Source organism: Nerophis lumbriciformis, linkage group LG09, assembly GCF_033978685.3.
Source record: "Nerophis lumbriciformis linkage group LG09, RoL_Nlum_v2.1, whole genome shotgun sequence".
NCBI classification, from domain to species: domain Eukaryota; kingdom Metazoa; phylum Chordata; class Actinopteri; order Syngnathiformes; family Syngnathidae; genus Nerophis; species Nerophis lumbriciformis.
This window is the reverse complement of record NC_084556.2, coordinates 14,282,501-14,304,349: the sequence shown is the minus strand read 5'-3', so window position 1 is coordinate 14,304,349 and position 21,849 is coordinate 14,282,501. Positions and strand designations below refer to the sequence as shown.

Below are 21,849 nucleotides of genomic sequence, written 5' to 3'. Positions count from 1 at the left end.
CATCATTTACTGACCTTTTTATAATAAAATATCTGTGAATTAGTATATACAACAGTTTTGTAATATGTAATTAATTAATTCAGTCATTATTAATATACTGAGATGAAGAATATCTTATTTTTAATAAGGTTGAAAGTATTTCTCATAATTCTTCTTCTTTGTACTTTGTAAGCACTATTCATTTGAACAACCTCTTAAACTGGATCATATCAGTACAATGTTTAACTTCTTTACTTAATCCATTCCATCATTTAATTCCACATCATTTTAGCTGTTTGCAATTTTACCAAATCATCGAACTTTAATATTTTTGACTCAATAAATAAAGTGTTTGTATGTTCTCTATATCCAACATTATGTATCAGTCTAATTCATTTTTTTTTGTAATACGGTTATTGAATGTAGCGCACATTTGTAGTTATTTCCCCACATATTGCACAATAACTCAGATATGGTAACACTATAGTAGCGAGCAGTAGAGAATGTGAAGTGATTTGTTAAACCAAATAGTGTGTGTTTTTTTTCCATATACAACAACCTATTTGGACTCGGTAAGAGAATCGATAAGGAATCGGTTCGATAAGAGGATTCGATAATAGGCTCGAACGCGATAATTTCTTTTCAAACATCATCCCTAGTAATAACGCGTTACATTTACTCCGTTACATCTACTTGAGTAACTTTTGGGATAAATTGTACTTCTAAGAGAAGTTTTAATGCAACATACTTTTACTTTTACTTGAGTATATTTATAGAGAAGAAACGCTACTTTTACTCCGCTCCATTTATCTACATTCAGCTCGCTACTCGCTACTGATTTTTATCGATCTGTTAATGCACGTTTTGTTTGTTTTGGTTTGTCAGACAGACCTTCAAAGTAGGATTTATCCCATGCCTGCGTTTCACCAATCAAATACAGTCACTGGTGACGTTTGACTCTGTTTCACCAATCAAACAGAGCCAGGCGGTCACATGATTAACAAACTTAAGCTTACATCGCGGTAAGTAACGTTAGTAGATATTTTGGCTGTCACCGTAGGCTGATGTTAGCTTCCCTGCTATGAATCACTGTCAAATGTACATCGTGTGGGGACATTTATTAACATACTGCAGCCTCATAGACACACACACACACACACACACACACACACGCACAGTCGCGCACACACACACATGCATGCATAGAAACACCAATCAGTGTGTTCCCAGATGCAGCCCACACCTATCAGTTTATGGTTTGCGTAAAGGCTAACTTGTTATTTTCCTTTGTAATCTCTGCTTACTGAGCCTATGGTGCTGTTAAGTTATTGTGACTCAATTTGCCTGACATTTTTTTATGTTAATGTATTATTATTTAATATATATTATTGTTTGGTCTTGAGCGCATCATAATTTTCCCCTCAACTCCCCCCAAACTGGATTAACTCGCTGGAATAAAAAAGAATATATAACATACATCCATAAACGCGGATGCATATGAAAAAGTGCAATATATTTATCTGTACAGTAACCTATTTATTTATTTATATCTGCACCTTATTGTTTTTTTTATCCTGCACTACCATGAGCTAATGCAACAAAATTTCGTTCTTATCTGTACTGTAAAGTTCAAATTTGAATGACAATAAAAAGGAAGTCTAAGTCTAAGTTTTAGTTGCTTAAGAGATATTCCTGGCTCTGAATTTGCTCATTGCTATTTTTATATTTTTGTGCATTAGTTGTTGCCGTCATCATTAAACGATCAGGTTACTCATCAGTTACTCAGTACTTGAGTAGTTTTTTTCACAACAAACTTTTTCTTTTACTCAAATAAATATTTGGGTGACTACTCCTTACTTTTACTTGAGTAATAAATCTCTAAAGCACGGGTCCCCAAACTTTTTGACACGGGGGCCGCATTGGGTTAAAAAAAATTGGCCGGCGGCCAGGCTGTATATATATATATATATATATATATATATATATATATATATATATATATATATATATATATATATATATATATATATATATATATATACATTGTCTTTATAATCCGTTTTGTCATTTAACATCAATTAACATTGATGTTCATGAACATTTAACATTGTCACGTTATCGATGGGAAAATTCATTTTTAGACAATATGATTTGCCTGAGCGGCAAGAATACACCAAGAGTAACAAGCGGTAGAAAATGGATTAGAAAGGAAAGATTTAAAAAAAATAAAAAATACAAATGCAAAAAAAATATATATATTTTTTTTTACTTGGGACTTCCTGTGGGCCGGATTGTGGATGCTGGGGGGCCGTATCCGGCCCGCGGGACGTAGTTTGGGGACCCCTGCTCTAAAGTAACAGTACTCTTACTTGAGTACAATTTCTGGCTACTTTACCCACCTCTGGTCATTATATTATACAGGTGGAAGTCAAAAAAATTGGATTATCATGTACAAGTTCATTCATGTCAGCAATTCAACTTCAAATGTGAAACTAATATGTGATATTAACTCAATACATTCAAAGTGACATATGTCAAGCCTCGATTTAATGCAACTTTGATGATCACGGCTTACATTTATTTGTTTTTTTTAAACACCACATTTTCTGGGATTTCCAATTTTTTTAAAGTTGTAACATTATATCAAAAGAAGGTTTGAGATAGCTCATGTTGCATGCCATGAGCCCATGTCATTATATGAGTTTCACCTTGTAAATCTAAACAAACCTTTGCACGGCATATTTCACAGTAGGGTTTCTAGGTAGATGACAAAGATTCATAAACCTTTAAAAAATGTTACTTGTGTAATTTCATTTAATTTTTTTTATTTTAGACTTCGACTTCGACTTAGACAAACTTTATTGATCCACAAGGGAAATTGTTCCACACAGTAGCTCATTTACAAAGGATAGAAAGGGTAAGGTTGGAAAGAATAATGCAGGTATAAAGTAGACTAATATGTGACATTGTAGCAATATAAAATATAACATATATGTAATATTTACATATTCTATATACAGTATATAATATATACTGATATATTATATCCCATCCATTCATTTTCTACCGCTTGTCCCTTTTTGGGGTCGCGGGAGTGCTGGAGCCTATCTCAGCTGCATTCGGGCGGAAGGCGGGGTACACCCTGGAAAAGTCGCCACCTCATCGCAGGGCCAACACAGATAGACAGACAACATTCACACTCACATTCACACACTAGGGCCAATTTAGTGTTGCCAATCAACCTATCTCCAGGTGCATGTTTTTGGAGGTGGGAGGAAGCCGGAGTACCCAGAGAAAACCCAATCAATTCAATTCAATCCCGAGCCCGGGATTGAACCCAGGACTTCTCAGGACCTTCATATTGTGAGGCACATGGACTAACCCCTGTACCAGTATATAATATATACTGATATATTATATTATTTTATTATATTATATATGTATATAATATATACAATGTATAACAAATCCCAATTACCATGTACAATATTACAGTATATGTAACAGTATTTGTTAAATACTACAGATTTGTAAATTTTTTAACTATTTTCAAACGTTTATTTTCTATGGTATGTGCCTCTTAAGACCTCACTGTTGGCTTTGTAAAGTCATGTTAGCGCTAAACTAAACAAAACGGATGCTAATCCACCATATTGTCATATTTTTTTCCAATTAAGAATTGATAAGAGAACCGATAAAGAGCCAAAGTGTTAAGCAGAATCGAAAGTGGAACCGGAACCGGACAAAATCGTATAAATATTACTATTACTAAAAAATACTACCAAAAAAAAACACAAAAAAAACGGTTGAAAGGTTGACGCTTATACTACAAAACATCCGTACTCAGAGGAGACTATGTAGGTGAGCTTTGATCCCAATTCCATACATTTCCACACCTCAATTTTGAAAGTCTCTGGTGGCAAGATATATTTTTTTACCAATACGATTCAATATAATTTTTCCCCAAAATATATACTTAGACTTACACTTAGACTTCCTTTTTATTGTCATTCAAATTTAAACTTAACAGCACAGATAAGAACGAAATTTCATTACAATAAGCTCATGGTAGTGCAGGATAAAAAAGCAATATGGTGCATATATAAATAAATAAATATATATAAATCATATATATAATATATATATAAAATAAGTAAATATATATAAATAAATAAATAGATTACTGTACAGATAAATATATTGCACTTTTTCACATACGTCCACGTTTATGGGATGTATGTTATATTGTCTTTTTTATTCCAGCGAGTTAATGGTGGGAGGAGTCTTTGCAGATTTTCTTAGCCCTGGTCAGGCAGCGGCTTTTTGCGATCTCCTGGATAGGAGGAAGAGGAGTCCTGATGATCTTTTCCGCCGTCCTCACCACTCTCTGGAGAGACTTCTAGTCTGAGGCATTGCAGGCTCCTGTCCAGACAGAGATGCTGTTGGTCAGCAAGTTCTCTATAGTGCCTCTGTATATATAGCCCCGATTCTGAAATTTAGTCAGTTTAAAAGTGGTTTTACTAAGCCCTACTGTAATACATTTCATAATATATGACATACAACAAACAACATGACAAAAGTTTGCAACACTAGAATAGCCATGTTAGCTACATGCTAACATTTTAACAGCAACACAATGCTAAATTAGCCTATTTGCGACAGAAAAACAAAACGATCAGACTTACAACTTTGAAACTTTTTATTAGTAGATTGCACAGTTCAGTACATATTCTGTACAATTGACCACTAAATGGTAACACCCGAATAAGTTTTTCAACTTGTTTAAGCGTAATCAATTCATGGTAACTGACTGTTTTTCACAGCTCCAAGCGTTATTTTAAGACCTGTAGCAAAACCTGCTTTTTAGAAAACCTTATAATAAAACTGTGATCGAGACGGACACACTTTATGAAGACACCTGGATAATGGCGAGAAAACAAAGGTGCTTGCAGAGTGATACTGTCACCTAGTGGTGTTCTATAGGTACTGCATGTCCCTGAATGCTCAATCCATATTCAAGCAAAATGTTTGGATTCCTGGTAAACGTGAGTTAAAGTTTGTAAGTTAAAGGTATTAGAATTCTGGCTCCAAGTTGGTCCAAACTTTCCATCAACTCAGAGCACAAAAAGGAAAAAAAAAAAAAAACTATATATATATATATATATATATATATATATATATATATATATATATATATATACTTTTGCCGGCAGACATGGTGGATCGGTGGCTGAAAATGTCTTGCGGCAATGTCAGCGTTCTCTTGCTCTGACACGTCAAGGCAATGAGGAGGAGGAGGAGGAGGAAGAGGAGGAGGAGGAGGTGTGAGCTACCTGGCAGAAGTTTTCATTTATTCAAAGTTTCAACAAACAACGCTGGCAGCAGAAAGACTAACACAATTTTAAATCTGGCCTGTAATGAGCTGGAGGTGTTACATCATGTGAATACAGTAATGTGTGTGTGTGTGTGTGTGTGTGTGTGAGTGTATTTGTATGTGTGTGTGTGTGTGTGTGTGTGTGTGTGTGTGTGTGTGTGTGTGTGTGTGTGTGTGTAGGTGTTGCAAATCTTGGTGAATTATTACAGTTGGAAATGAGCCATGGGAATTGCAGTCAAAAGTTTGGAGACATTTTCTCATACAATTGAATAAGAACTTGTCTCCAAACTTTGACTGGTGCTGAATATGACAATGAATGGACATTTCCTAGGAATTAATAACAGTTTGTGTGAATGTACAATCGCCATTGTGCACATCAACATTAAGTCTTATAATAAAGTACATTTAATCTTGATATAAATAAACATATTATCCTCTCTCTAACTCTTAATCTATTTGTTAATTCCCTGTTAAATGACTGCTTACTTTCTGATTTAACATGGTTCCATCTACACCTCTTAAACATTACGAAGCACTTATTTCTTGTGTTGTTTAAAGGTGACTTAGCATTAAGCTTAGCTATTAGCATGCCTGCTTCTGGCTTGCTCTTTACGTGTGACATGTTTAGCCTTGTCCTCCAGTGATAAAGGTACTTAAGATACTAAGGAATGCAGTTTATTTGCCATACTGAAGGTGATGACTATTAACTTTTTTTTTACTTCTCAACCCATGTCCCAACATTGCGGAATACCCTTGCATCTGATTTCTGATACTACATCCGAAAGTAGAAAATTGACGGGTCTAAATTGTCCCCCCATTTACACAGAACTGGAAAAAAAGGAGGAAACAGCCAATCCTTTTATAGGCAATATGAAAAGGGCTTGTGATACTACAACAGAAGGCCAAAAATGGCCGGGTTGACTTTTGACATGGGAAAAACAGCGTTTCCATGAAATATGAAATGGGCTTGTAGGACCATCTCAAAAGGGGGAAAAATGCCGAGTCCATCAACATTGTGTCAGTGCCTGTCACGACCCGTTGCCCGGATCATGTTTGGTTTAAGTTTAGTATTTCCTTAGTTGTTGATTTAGTTCTGTGTCAGCACTTGGGTTGGTTTTCTTTGTTGCCATGGGTGCTGATTATTGTCTCCTGCCTCTGGTTAGTGTTTGGGATGCTCACCTGCTCCCAGTCACTAATCAGTAGGGATGATACTCGAAACCTGTTTTCCCGGTTGTTCGATAAGAAAAGAACCGAGTCCTCGGGCTCAAATCCCTTTTAGAGAACCGGTACCCGTTATCGAGACCACTATAGTAAAGAAAAAGAGTTGGTTCTTTATTCGAATCCTTGGGAACGAATCCCGTCCCGACCAGAAATGCCCTGTGAGACATCACAAGAAATGACGTCACGTAGCTCAGTCATTAGGCGCAGATAGGGAAAGCAGGAAAAAAATGGACCGGAAAAAGCGCTCCAAGGTGTAATAAAGTTCAAAACAAAAGGTATAATCCAATGAATAACTTTACTGAGAGATTTGAGCAGGGTACAAACACATGACCAACACATTTACGACCAACCGGAAACATAGCAACCAGGCTAGCAACGCACCTCCTTTACGGCAGCTGTCGCAACGTTCTTAAAGCAACCGCAGCACACACAACATATATATACAACACATCTCCCTTTTTTAACTTTAGTTTTTCTTTCCTTGTAAACAAAACAAAATCACACTGTATATGTGTTGTCTGTCTTATTATAAATAATGCAGACGAGGCGTGTTGGCTGAGTTCTTGACGTTTACTTTCACAGCGTGCTCATAACCTCATTCATAGCTGCCGGGTGGCGACATGCAACAACACTTGCTCGTCACTCCCGTTGCATGCTGGGTAGTGTAGTTGTTATATTCCCTAGCTCATGACATCACATCGTTCCCCCTATAAAGAAATAATGTTAACTCAATAATTTTTTTTTTTTTTTTTAGCTTTAACTTTTCATTTGTTAGCATTGTAACCACATTTGCAAATAACTTTTCTCTTCATAGAATTTTCTTTCAATAAAGAAATAAAGTGCAAAAATGTCAAAGCATCATAACAGTTATGTCAAATAGCAGCAGAAGTGCACTTTTTGGAGAGCTGTATTATTTTCAGTTTTGTGCCGAAGGGACTGATTTTATTTAACACTATATTATTATTTATACACCTATAGTGATCACAGAGACAGGTTGTTTTTGTGTTACTGTATATATTTGTTTTTCTGAAAAGTCCCACTTAATATACTTTGGGTAATAACAGTCAATATTTATTTATTTTATTTTATTTTTTTAGGGGGGTAACAGTCAATATTTATTTATTTATTAGATTTTATTTTTTTCTTATATAGTAAAAGTGAGCTTTTGTTAAACCAAATATTGTGTGTTTTTTTCCATATACAACAACCTATCTGGACTCGATAAGAGTATCGATAAAGAATCGGTTCGATAAGAGGATTCGATAATAGGCTCGAACTCGACCATTTCTTATCAAACATCATCCCTACTAATCAGAGAGCTATTTATTCCTGCCTCACGCCATACTCTGGCTAGCAGTTTGATTCGCAACACCCGACAGTTAAGTTGGTTCTTCTTGCTTCCTGTTCCTGTTTTGGGTTGTCTTTTCTTACGCTTTACCGTAGCTTCCTGTGCCATCGGCCCCATTTTGTATTTTGGCTTGTTTATGGAAATTGTTTTGTATTTTGGCTTATTTATGGAAATAGATCATCTTTCTTACCTGCACACTGCTTTTGGGCGTCCATCTGCATCTTGGGGAAACGACCACCGCAAAACTAGGCGAGCCCGACGTAACAGTGCCGTTCATACAGAAATGTGACAGGGATTAGACAGTTCTGATGATACCTCAGAAGACATACAATTGCTGGGTCTGTGCCGCTTTAACAGAATTGTAAAAATACTACCTCAGAAGGCAGAAAATTGCCAGGTCGATTTGGTCCCTCCATTCCTCTTTCTTTGTGTAAATACAGTATTGTGACATGGTGAGATTTTCCAGGCTGTATGAAAGGGGCTTACTACCTCAAGAGGCGTAAAATTGCCAAATCAATTTTGGCCCTCCATTTCATGCCGGTGCCGTTCATACAGAAATGGGGAAAAAAGGAGGAACAAAACAAAACATTTTCCAAGCAATATAAAATGGACTTGCACTACTGGAAAATTACCAAATACATTTTTTACATCAATCCTGTGTCTGCACCATTCATACAGAATTGTTATATGGATTTTTAAAAAAGAGGAAAAAATTGGGTTTTGCAGGCAGTTCTAATACTACCTCAGATGACAGAAAATGGCCAGGTCGACTTTGTCCATCCATTCTCTGTCACTGCTTTTAAACAGAAAATGTACGACATTTTTATCTTCCAGGTTGTATGAAAGATGCTTACTATGCCACCTAAAGGGGTTATATTATCCATCCATCCATTTTCTACCGCTTGTCCATTATATTATGATAAACAAACAATCAATGACTTGTGTGTTGTTTGGGAACAGTTGATAATGGTTATGTGCAGTAAAACTTCATGAACTCAACTCACCTTAATGTGTGTTCCTAAATTTGTGTTGGACGTCTTAGATGACGAGAGCAGTGATGATTCTGGTTTACAGAGTAAACAACTAAAAACTAAGGTTCTGGGCATTGTTGTCGCTAAATGCACAAATTTGTCTAAATATGGCCAAGGACACGCATTATTGTGGGTTTCCTGGACGTCGTCTTCATTACTAAAGGAAAAACCTAATCTGCAAGAGAGAATCCCTCTGCTATTTTCAAGTTTTTTTTACTTTTTTGAATTGTCAGCTTGAAGCGTCCCTCTGTCTCTGACTCCCTCGTTGTCATGCGGAAAAAAAAATATATATTTTTACATGTCACGTGACATGAGTGCGTATCTGTTATGATTTTGCTTACTGTTTTCGATGAGCCGCCTTATCTTGCCTCTGATTGGCCAGTCCGTAATGTTTCGCCCTAACCTTAGCCAATTGTGACTCATCATACGAACACCAACCAATCATCATGGATTTTCTTTGTATGTATGGATGTTCTCATTCATCCAGGTCATTTTATTTTCTCCATATTTTTTGTGGCCTGGATTCGCAGCCCAATTTTTTCTTTCTTTGTAGCCCGTAGCTTTGGTGTAAGCTTCCTCGCTACGTGGGTCTAAAAATAGCTAATTTAATGAACTGGACCTGACGTCATTAAAATCCAAGCAATACAAAATATTAATCCAAAGAGGTTCAAAAGGTCTTCAAAATATTATTAAAAAATGTTATTCTTATGTTTACTCCCGTACCTGAACAGCCTCGGAGGAAGGCAACAGTTGTAGCCGAAACCGTCAGGTACGGAAGTAAACACACAGGTGTGGCTATAAGAATAACAAATTACAATACACATTTTGACATGGGGTAAAAGACGGGTTTTCAAGGTTATAAAACTTGCTTCTGATACAACATTAGAAGGCGTAAAAGTGCTGGGCCAATATTCAGTTCAGTTCAGTTTCAGTTTATTTCGGACATGCATACGATACAATGTAATGCATCACACAATTCCAGTTGTTTTGTTACAGCACGTCCGAAAAGGAGTTGGAAGAAGCAGAGCTTATTTAATCCTACCCCTTTTCATACCATACCAATTTTATCCAATTTCCTTGTTCTCTGTGACAGAACAGTGAACAAATAAATAATAAATAAATAATATACCATAATAAGCAAACAAATATTAAATACATAAATAATCTTTGTCTCAATGAAAAAAAAAGGGTTCAAGATGTTCATCATAATTCTTGTTCTTTGTACATTGTGAACACTTGTAGTTTGAACAGTCTCTTAAACTGAATCATATGTGTGCTTTGTTTGATTTTTTTGGTTAATCCATTCCATAATTTATTTCCACATACTGATATACTAAAGGTTTTAAGTGTTGTACGGGCATACAAATGTTTTAAATTAGATTTTCCTCTAAGGTTATACAGTATTTCTCCTCTTCTGTTGAGAATAATTGTTGTACATTCTTGGGTAGCAGGTTACAGTTTGCTTTGTACATCATTGTAGCTGTTTGCAAATGCACCAAAATTGTTGAATTTCAATAATTGTGATTTAATAATATTGTCAATCAATAAATATTGTGTCGATGCCTTTCATGCAGAATTGTGACATGGGGAAAAACGGAGGATAATGTCAGGATTCTCACTGACAGTTGGGTTATGTTTTGTTTTTTCCTCTGTTTATTTTATTTCCTGTCAGTGCTCTTATTTTGGTTCCTTTTCCTGCATGTCTCACTGAGAGCTTGTTTCCCTCACCTGTACCTGATTGGCAGTCTGGCACACCTGGTGGCAATTGCCAATGAGGCTCCTATTTATAGCTGCCTCTCCCGCCGGTCAGTGCTGGAGTATTGTTTGTTGGATGCTGTGGGCTGCTTGCTGTCTCCAGTTCTCCCTGGTTCCTCTTCTCTTGTTAGCTGTTTCTTGTATGCTGTGAGCAATTCCCTGATTCCTATTCCTGTTTCCTGGTTCCTGGTTTGTGTTTACCTGCATTTTTGGACATTAAAACCATGTTTTCCTGCACCAAGCCTGCCATCTCTGCATCTTGGGGGTTGTCACCACCACTTCCTGACAGATAAAAGGCAGCTTTTTCAGGCTGTATGAAAAGGGCTTCTGATAGCTCCCAAGAAAGCAGGTGCAGTTTATACCAAAAAAAAAAAAAGCCTGTTGCAACAACACATCATCAGTAGGGTAAAACCAACTTGTCCCACGATGGTCTAAACCCACCTCACAATCAATTAATTATTTTATTGTCATTGTCATAATAACACTTACATGTCAATGGAATTTTTTTTTAGCTTTGTCTAGCGCATGGGTGTCAAACTCTGGCCCGCGGGCCAAATTTGGCCCGCCGTGTAATTTCACTTGGCCCTTGAGGCGATATCAAATTAACACTAAAGCTGGCCCGCCGATTATATATTGCGGCGCATTCACCGCTAATTCTCATACTTGCCAACCCTCCCGGGAGTCTTCTCAACTTCAGCGCCCCTCCCGAGAATCGTCAGGTCTGCTTTTCCGCCAGTCCAACGAGTGCTGGCCCAGTCACATAACATGTGCGGCTTCTGCACGCACACACAATTGAATGCAACACATACTTCATCAACAGCGATACAGGTTACACTCAGGGTAGCCGAATAAAAAAACTTTAACACTGTTAGAAATATACGCCACACTGTGAATCCACACCAAACAAGAATGACAAACACATTTCGGGAGAACATCCGCACCGTAACACAACATAAACACAACAGAACAAATACCCAGAACCCTTCGCAGCACTAACTCTTCCGGGACGCTACAAGGTGTGTGTGTGTGTGTGGGGGAGGTTTGGTGGTAGCGGGGGTGTATTTTGTAGCATCCCGGAAGCGTTAGGGCTGCAAAGGATTCTGGGTATTTGTTCTGTTGTGTTATGTTGTGTTACGGTGCGGATGTTCTCCCGAAATGTGTTTGTCATTCTTGTTTGGTGTGGATTCACAGTGTGGCGTATGTTTCTAACAGTGTTAAAGTTTTTTATACTGACACCCTCAGTGTAACCTGTATCGCTTTTGATAAAGTATGCCTTGCATTCACTCGTGTGTGCGTACAGAAGCCGCACATGTCTTGTGACTGGGTCTGAACGATGTTAGAATGGATGAAAAGCGGACGTGACGATAGCTCGTAGAGTACGTTAAAGGCAGTGCATTTAAGGCACGCCCCCTAGACTGTGGTCCGGGTGGACGAGATGTAATGACTGATGAACACCTTCGTTCGATAATGAAGGTTGCCTCAGCTCAAATCCTGAGCCCCGACATTAATGAACTAGCATCCAAGAAAAGATGGCAGGTATCTGGCTTGGGCACATCAGATTAGATCAGTGTGTTTCAAACTGAGCAGTTTAAAGTCCTGAATGGTTGGTTTATTCATTGTTATTGTATTTTCTAATTTATTAGCCTGTGGAAAAAGTGAATGTTGATATTTACCTCAGAAGGCTGCAAATAGAAAAGAGGCATTCCATGTTTTATTTAAATTGTATTTGATATACCATTGATATTTTTTAATTATTATTATTTGAAACTCGATTTTGCATGTTACTATAAAGTTATATAAGCCTTGCTTGTTCAATATTCAATGCAAAACTTGTTTGGGTCCCTATTAAAAGGTTAATTTGTTCAACCTTGGCCCGCGGCTTTGTTCAGTTTTAAATTTTGTCCCACTCTGTATTTCAGTTTGACACCCCTGGTCTAGCGGCATAGAAACTGCATTGATGTGCAGGTTGACCATAGCTTATATTTAGCATTGTCAAGAATATCGCGATAAGAGGGGGAGGTGGGTGTTACGTTGATGTTGCAGCAATGCAATGTACAGGGCACAATTCCCTATTAGTGGGTGAACAATCCAAACGTTGGTGAATCCTGCTTCACAATGCTAAGAAGTCCAAGTGATGCCATTTCTATCTCATATAACACCGTGCTTTCTTTTCTCTTGTTCGTTTTCCAGGGATAGTGTCTGAAGCCGGAGAGTGCGGACGCCATATTTCACCACACACACACAAAGATGCGACTTCAAAGACACATGAGTGTGACTCAATGAAAAACCGGTCTCATCAAAGTTTCATTGTGTGCGATGCATGCCGACAAGTCTTTCACGATGCATTGTGAGTCTTTGTACGTTTGATTGTGTCTGTAGACTAGATGCGAGTGTGCAAACAGTACGTTAGGGCAGACGCAGTCCTTCTCCTGACTGGGTACTGATCTTTACTCGCTAGGCTGAGGCGCAGCAGGCTCTGCTATACTTCTTCACGACTGCAACATGCATGCGACATGAGAGAGATTTAGCATGTGAAAGGATGGAGTGATGACTTATCCTCTCCAATGATCACTTCACGCTCACTCCCTATCATTTCCCTCTGTGCAATGAAGCCAAAGAGGACGTGAGGCAACATCTTCAAAATAAAAGTGCATCCACGTGAGCCAAGAGTGAAACTACAGTGTGATGCATCTGGTTTTGTGCAGGGTTATGCTCGATTTTTTTGTGTTTAAGCCCTACTTGTCAGCTTCTGCGTTTAAAAATAAGGGGAAATTCCCGGAAAATCAGAGAAAAATCAGAACAATTTGAATCCTCTTGTGTTTTGGTGTTTAGGTGGCGCCATACGTCAGCTCCTTCTCCCCATAGTATGTACAAACAAGTCACAACTTGGATTTAACTGGTGGTAACCTGAATATAAGACATACTTGCCAACCTTGAGACCTCCAATTTCAGGAGGTGGGGGGGGGCGTGGTTGGGGGCGTGGTTAAGAGGGGAGGAGTATATTGACAGCTAGAATTCACCAAGTCAAGTATTTCATATATATATATATATATATATATACACACGGTATATATATATATATATATATATATATATATATACACACAGTATATATATATATATATATATATATATATATATATATATACAGTATATATATATATATATATATATCCTGAAAATATGCAAACAAAACTGTGTTTAGATAATTGATACTTCAAACTTGCATAAATAACTATTAAGGAATATAACATAACTTGGCTTCTGAGAGCTTCAAAATGTAATGAATAAAATGCTAAAGTTGTTGATAAACAAGCAATTATTTTAATAATTAAATATGGTCATTTTAAATGAATTATTATGATCATTTAAAATTAATTATTTCAAATATGTTTATTTTAATGTATGATTCTATGGCTGGATGTAATAAGGAGTCAGAAAAAATACAAATAAAAATACAATTAATTTGATGTTTTTAGCAAAATATAGTAAAAATGCTTTTTGATTTTTTTAAATTAATATACATTGTATATTTATTTTTAGGTAAGATAAACATAATAATACAATTATTTATGGATTTTTTAGTTTTTGTCACCCTGTTGTCCTCCCGTCATGAAAAAAGGCTGTCCTCACTCAGGTCGCATGGAGCTGGAGGGGGCGTGGCCTCCAGCTCCGGCTGAAAATCGGGAGATTTTCGGGAGAATATTTGTCCCGGGAGGTTTTCGGAAGAGGCGCTGAATTTCGGTAGTCTCCCGGAAAATTCGGGAGGGTTGGCAAGTATGATATAAGACACCCTCTCCCCAGAAAAACAATCATCTTATATTTGAAGTCTAGTGATGTATACATGCACACCAACAGGTGGCGCCAAATGACTGCTAACCCCAAAGTACGTACAAAAAAGTCATTACCCTGATGTAACTGGTGTTAATCCCAATTTATGACGCTTTTCCCGAGACCAAAAAATAAATAAAAAATCCAATAAATACAAGTCATCTTATATTTGGAGTCGAGTAGTGATGAACACATTCACAACAACAGGTGGCGTCAAACGGCTTCTCCCCTCATAGTATATGAGTCATAATTTGGATTTAACTGGTGTTAACCCAAATATAACACCCCCCTACTGAGAAAAATAACCAGAAAAATATGTGTCATCTTATATTTGGAGTCTAGTGATGTGCACATGCACACCAACAGGTGGCGCCAAAAGACTTCTCCTTCAATAGCATTTACAGGAAAGTCACAACCTGGACTTTAACTGGCGTTAACCTGAACAAAAGACACCGTCCGCTGCCAAAAACAATCAGAGAAATATGTGACATCTTATATTTGAAAAAAAAAATCTAAAAAAATATGAGTCGACTTATATTTGGTGTCGAGTATGAACATAGTCACACCAATAGGTGGCGCCAAACTCCTTGTCCCCCATAATATATACAAATAAAGGCATAACTTGAATTTAACTGGTGGTAGCCCAAATATAAGACACCCTCCTGAGAAAAAAAATGGTATCATGTTATATATGAAGTCTATGATGTACACCAATAGGTGGCGCCAAATCACTTTAACCCGTAAAATATGCACAAAAAAAGTCTAAACCCTGATTTAATCCAAATGTAAGACGCTTTTCCCGAGACCAAAAAAAAAATGAAAATATACATGTCATCTTATATTTGGAGTCAAGTCAAACTTATCCACAACAACAGGTGGCGCCAAAGCACTATTCCCTCCCTAGTATATGCAAACAAGTAAGAACTTAGATTTGACTGGTGTGAACCCAAATAGAAGAACCCTCTTCTGAGATAAACAATAAGAAAAATAGGTGCCATGTTATATTTGGGGCCCAGTGATGAACACATGCACACCAACAGATGGCGCCAAACGACTTCGCTCCCCAAAGCGAGTCTGAGCTTTTCTTCCTGTCACTCACAAACCAGTGACTTAGCAAATTACAGAGACTTGCTGGAAATAAGTCTCGAGGTTAGCAAACAACAGAGTTACTAAGTTAATTTCACGATAATGGTTAAGATTTAAACACAATTGAAAAATAGTGGTGATTTATAAGTAAAATCAGTTTCATTATTTTTTGTTTGTGTGCAATTTTTTTCGCCTGACATTGATGACATGTTTAAAAATACTTATTGATTTGGTTTTGGAAAAATATTGCAATTCAATTATATTGGAAAATTGCAGCAGGGTTTTTTTCAGACAACATGCTACTTGGTTGTAAATAAACAAATAACGAGTAGCTTATTTGTCTTTTTAGTACCATGTTGGAGGACAACATTTGAACAAAAATATTTTTGTAGAGGTCAAAATGTTCACATTAAATCAAAGAAAACCACGCAAGGTGTAAATGTTCTGCTCCTGCTAACGTCTCTTCTTGCTAGCTTTGCACACAAATAACAGGTTGGCATTACAGACTCCAGCAGAGTCTTTACCTTAACACAATGTAAAATTGAACACACAGAAATAAAGTATGTCAGTATAACTTACATGAGATACAACATAATGCATCTGTGACATTCCAGTAAAATAAGAGTGCTAGCTTGATGCTAATTTACATTGGATATGCCATGCATCAGCGACCGGTTAGCATGTTTACTGTTTAAAGGGATTGCAAATTGAATTATACAACTAAGATTGTGTGTAACATTACAATCAAACATCTAATGTGTAGTAAGTACAGTACTTAGAGTATAAATACTTTGTAGGGCTCAACGAAAGACAAGACTGGTACATTCAACATAGTGGCAGTAGACCTTTTGACTACGTATCCAGGCAACAGCCTAATTTCATGTTGTATTATTAGACTTCTTCTTTAAAAATGTACCTAATTAGTAAAAAAAAAAAAAGTGTTTGTTAGTTTGTAATTAAAACGACAGCTTCTGGCTTCGTGTTCCCGTTTAACCACGTGGGAGAAAAATAGAAACCCTCAACATAGAATCATCAATTACACAGAATGCCAAAACACGTTTATTAATAATCCACTTGTGAGGATTATGCGGAACTTAGTGATGCGATGGTTCTCCCGCTAACTGAGCGGCAGGAAGGTAACATGTTGTGTGGAGTAAATAATTGTACCTCACAGCATCCATCATCCTGCAGTTTTTTCCTCATTAAAAGTGTCTCTTATTAACTCAGGCACTTTTTGAAATGACAACCATGGCCCAATAATAATGTCCCTAAAGATAAAGCGACTATATATAAATATGATGTACTCTTTTGTACATGAAAAATAAATGAATACAAAAATCAATGTCACAAATGTATGGAGGAACTACAAAACCCACAACCAGTGAAGTTGGAACGTTGGGTAAATCGTAAATAAAAACAGAATACAATGATTAGCAAATCATTTTCAACCTACATTCAATTGAATAGACTGCAAAGACAAGATACTTAACATTCAAATTGGTAAACGGTTCGTAATATCATCAAAAGGCTCAGATAATCTGGAGAAATCACTGCACGTAAGCGGCAAGACCACAATTGAATACCTGTGACCCTCAGGCGGTACTGCATCAAAAACCATTGTGTAAAGGATATCACCACATGGGCTCAGGAACAATTCAGAAAACCACTGTCAGTAACTACAGTTCGTCACTACATCTGTAAGTGCAAGTTAAAACTCTACTACGCAAAGCGAAAGCCATTTATCAACAACATTTACACAAACGTGCCAACTTCATTGGTTTTAGGGTTTTGTATAAAGTGTACTTGCACACCATTGAAAAAATAGACAATTATTTAAATTTTACCTCTATTGTTGTGTTATTTATCTGGCAACAAGAAGACAGTTCGGATCATTTTACCTGTGCAAGGACAAGGACATGTTAAACCGCTGCTAACTGCAAAGGTATGCCATGCTCAGTGGTGTGTCATCATCTCTGCTGGCCTAACATAACCAGAAATCATGATCATATTTAAAGATACTTAAAGATATTTAAAGTATTTTTTTTATTTACTTTCCCTAAATATCTAAAAGTATTCATATTCTCTTCATGTCATATCATGCTCCTTCCAGTGCTGTTGTTTTTAGGTTTGAGTTTGTATCCAATCAAAATTCAGCTAGCTTATGTTGCCATGCTGTACCAAATCTGCCCGGGGCCTTCAGAATCAACAATGTGGGCGTCTGTGTTGATAGGGTTGATAGATAATTGCGATAGCCAATCAGATTACGAGTTGTTGTCAGTAAGGCCTTCTAGCTGGCCTAAGGTTGAACGAGACATTTACGCGTCCTGTGATTGGGTATCCACTGGTTTGAGCCGCGGCGGTGCTATGCAGATCAGCAGAGCCACACCGAGAAACTACATCTTGTGAGACGACGTCGGCGAACCCCGGAAGCTAGCTCAGCTGCCCCTGCGATGAAATGGGGAAATGCCCGCCATTTCCACACGAATCAACCGACTACAAGCGGTACCAACTGGCTTATACGCCGTTGAATGGGTTCTACAAATTGTGAGTTCAAATATTTGATTTCTTTATTTTTTAATGTTTTTTACAATTTTAATTTTGACAGTACCACATAAGATATCTTTTAATTGCTGATGTGGGTTTATTGGTTTTTAAATGCGCCAGAAAATAGCCTGTTTTGTACACTGTTGATGTAGCTCATTGCTCGGGAGTGCGTACATCTGTTTCTGGGTAACACTGTAGTATGGGGAACATATTCACCATTAATTAGTTGCTTATTAAAGTAACAGATACTTAATTTAGAGTTATTTGGACACTAGGGGAACATATATGAGTTAGGGTTAGGGTTACTTATAAGCAATAATTCTGAGGTTATTGAGTGAAGACACTTAGTTAATGGCTTACTGGTTGTATAATAAGGCCATGCAGAATAAGGCATTAATAAGTACTTAATAATGACTAATTTAGAGCATGTTAGCTCGGTTGGTAGAGTGGCCCTGCCAACAACTTGAAGGTTCCAGGTTCGATTCCCGCTTCGGCCTGTCATGTCTGTGTGATCATGTTTTGTTTTAGTCATGTTCGGTTTTGTTTTTGGACTCTTTGTGCACTTGTGTTTGTTTTGTCACCATAGCAACCCATTAGTTTTCACCTGTCATGTCACGCACCTGTTTCACGTTTTGAGTCACACACCTGTTTTCACTGATCGTGTCACTGGTATTTAAGCCGGTCTGTTTCTGTTGTTCGTCCTGGTGACATTATCTATCCTTTCTACCTCTGCTACCTTTCATTCCAAGCCATAGTTCCATGCAATGGTTTTCGTGCTGTTTCACGCCACAGTAAGTGTTGTTTTCGTTTTCACGTTCATAGTCTCTGCCTTTGTGCAAGTTTTGTTTCATTAGTCAAGTTTGTGCGCGCCTTTTGTTTGCTTTCTTTTTTTGTAGTCTGTTAGTGTTTAAAATAAAAATGTACTCACATTCCTTTGAAAACAAAACCCCCCAAGATCCACGTTTTGACACGGCCTTCCTAGTCACTGCCGTTGTGTCCTTGGGCAAGACACTTTACCCACCTGCTCCCAGTGCCACCACCACTGAAGGCCTAGGTGGGAAATGCACGGCCCACCACTGGTCATGCTGCAGAAGAAAAATAAAACATATTGCGCATATATATGAAAAGGTGGACGACAATTACTGCCCACTACAGTAGGGACACCTTTTAGACGCTGTAACATTCTCCCAATGCTAATGGATGTGAATGGTAATGACCTCCCACCTCCTGCAAACAATCAGGAGGGAAGAGTGAACGTGTGGGTGGGTGTGTGAGTGGTTATTTTTTTCCCTTATGTACTGTACCATTGCTTCCTATTATCAGCAAACCACAGGATGTGCCAGTTGCCCTCTCACACCCTGCATATTTTCCACTGGACCTTCGGGACAAGCGCACTTGCACGACCTCCGCCCCTTGACGTGCTTGTTAGGACTGCTGAATGCAGGAGGTGATGAACCCTCATCGTTGCTGCTATGGACATAAACTAACACCCAGAAGACATTCTCTGCATTGTTCACTGTCATTATGGACACACATTCCGCATTACTCTTTTGATTAAAAAAATAACATGTGATCCAACTTTCTGTCTTATTTGGACATGCATCCACTGTATTTACCAGCTTCCTTCTCAGTGTGGGTCACCAAAGTGTAGAGTGCCACCTATTGGCGGTGCACGCACAGCCGCCTTTCTCCAGCCCACTGATGCACGGTGCCACTCCACTCCTACACACTGACTCACCATATGCTCTTTTTTTTTTTTTCCCCCACAGAGAAAATCGCACACACTCAGATGTGGAAAAAATAGCCTCATTATAACCCGCAAATGCATCAAAGCAAAATGTTTCCAATGACTTCCTCGACGATAACTTAAACAAACCCTCTTTCCATATGAGTTGGGAAATTGTGTGAGATGTAAATATAAACGGAATACAATGATTTGCAAATCATTTTCAACCCATATTCAGTTGAATATGCTACAAAGACAACATATTTGATGTTCAAACTGATAAACTTTTTTTTTTTTTTGCAAATAATCATTAACTTTAGAATTTGATGCCAGCAACACGTGACAAAGAAGCTGGGAAAGGTGGCAATAAATACTGATAAAGTTGAGGAATGCTCATCAAACACTTATTTGGAACATCCCACAGGTGTGCAGGCAAATTGGGAACAGGTGGGTGCCATGATTGGGTATAAAAGTAGATTCCATGAAATGCTCAGTCGTTCACAAACAAGGATGGGGCGAGGGTCACCACTTTGTCAACAAATGCGTGAGCAAATTGTTGAACAGTTTAAGAACAACCTTTCTCAACCAGCTATTGCAAGGAATTTAGGGATTTCACCATCTACGGTCTTTAATATCATCAAAGGGTTCAGAGAATCTGGAGAAATCACTGCACGTAAGCAGCTAAGCCCGTGACCTTCGATCCCTCACGCTGTACTGCATCAACAAGCAACATCAGTGTGTAAAGGATATCACCATATGGGCTCAGGAACACTTCAGAAATCCAATGTCAGTAACTACAGTTGGTCGCTACATCTGGAAGTGCAAGTTAAAACTCTCCTATGCAAGGCGAAAACCGTTTATCAACAACACCCAGAAACGCTGTCGGCTTCCCTGGGCCTGAGCTCATCTAATATGGACTGATACAAAGTGGAAAAGTGTTCTGTGGTCTGACGAGTCCACATTTCCAAATTGTTTTTGGAAACTGTAGACGTCATGTCCTCCGGACCAAAGAGGAAAAGAACCATCCGGATTTTTACAGGCGCAAAGTTGAAAAGCCAGCATCTGTGATGGTATGGGGGTGTATTAGTGCCCAAGACATGGGTAACTTACACATCTGTGAAGGCGCCATTAATGCTGAAAGGTACATACAGGTTTTGGAGCAACATATGTTGCCATCCACGCAACATTACCATGGACGCCCCTGCTTATTTCAGCAAGACACGTGTTACATCAACGTGGCTTCATAGTAAAAGAGTGTGGGTACTAGACTGGCCTGCCTGTAGTCCAGACCTGTCTCCCATTGAAAATGTGTGGCGCATTATGAAGCCTAAAATACCACAACGGAGACCCCCGGACTGTTGAACAACTTAAGCTGTACATCAAGCAAGAATGGGAAAGAATTCCACCTGAGAAGCTTAAAAAATGTGTCTCCTCAGTTCCCAAATGTTTACTTAGTGTTGTTAAAAGGAAAGGCCATGTAACACAGTGGTGAACATGCCCTTTCCCAACTACTTTGGCACGTGTTGCAGCCATGAAATTCTAAGTTAATTATTATTTGCAAAAAAAAAAGTTTATGAGTTTGAACATCAAATATGTCTTTGTAGTGCATTCAATTGAATATGGGTTGAAAAGGATTTGCAAATCATTGTATTCCGTTTATATTTACATCTAACACAATTTCTCAACTCATATGGAAACGGGGTTTGTATTTACTGCTCCCAGTGCCATATACACTGGTTTAAATGTAACTTAGATATTGTAAGGCTATGGCGAGAATGAGGACTCAGGTGCAGATGGGGAACGACTGACACAGGCTTTATTTCAACAGTTTCTTGGAACTTTTTGATTTAAATAAAATGGCTACAAACTCTATACACTTAAGAGTACAAAAACACACGTAGCACAGGGCATAAAACAATACACGGAAATTCACTCCAGAGGGAGGAAAAAAGCA

At 37.9% G+C, this 21,849-nt stretch overlaps 1 protein-coding gene across 1 annotated transcript in view; it reads left to right on the top strand.

Moving 5' to 3' along the window:
* The window catches only part of gabra6b (gamma-aminobutyric acid type A receptor subunit alpha6b), a 78,924-nt gene extending 65,541 nt beyond the window's left edge, over positions 1-13,383 (top strand). The window contains exon 10 of the mRNA XM_061962525.1: positions 12,899-13,383. Within this exon, the coding sequence (XP_061818509.1) occupies positions 12,899-12,911 (13 nt within the window). The 3' untranslated portion in view covers positions 12,912-13,383. The remainder of the gene's footprint in view (positions 1-12,898) is intronic.
* The last annotated feature ends 8,466 nt before the right edge of the window (positions 13,384-21,849 follow it).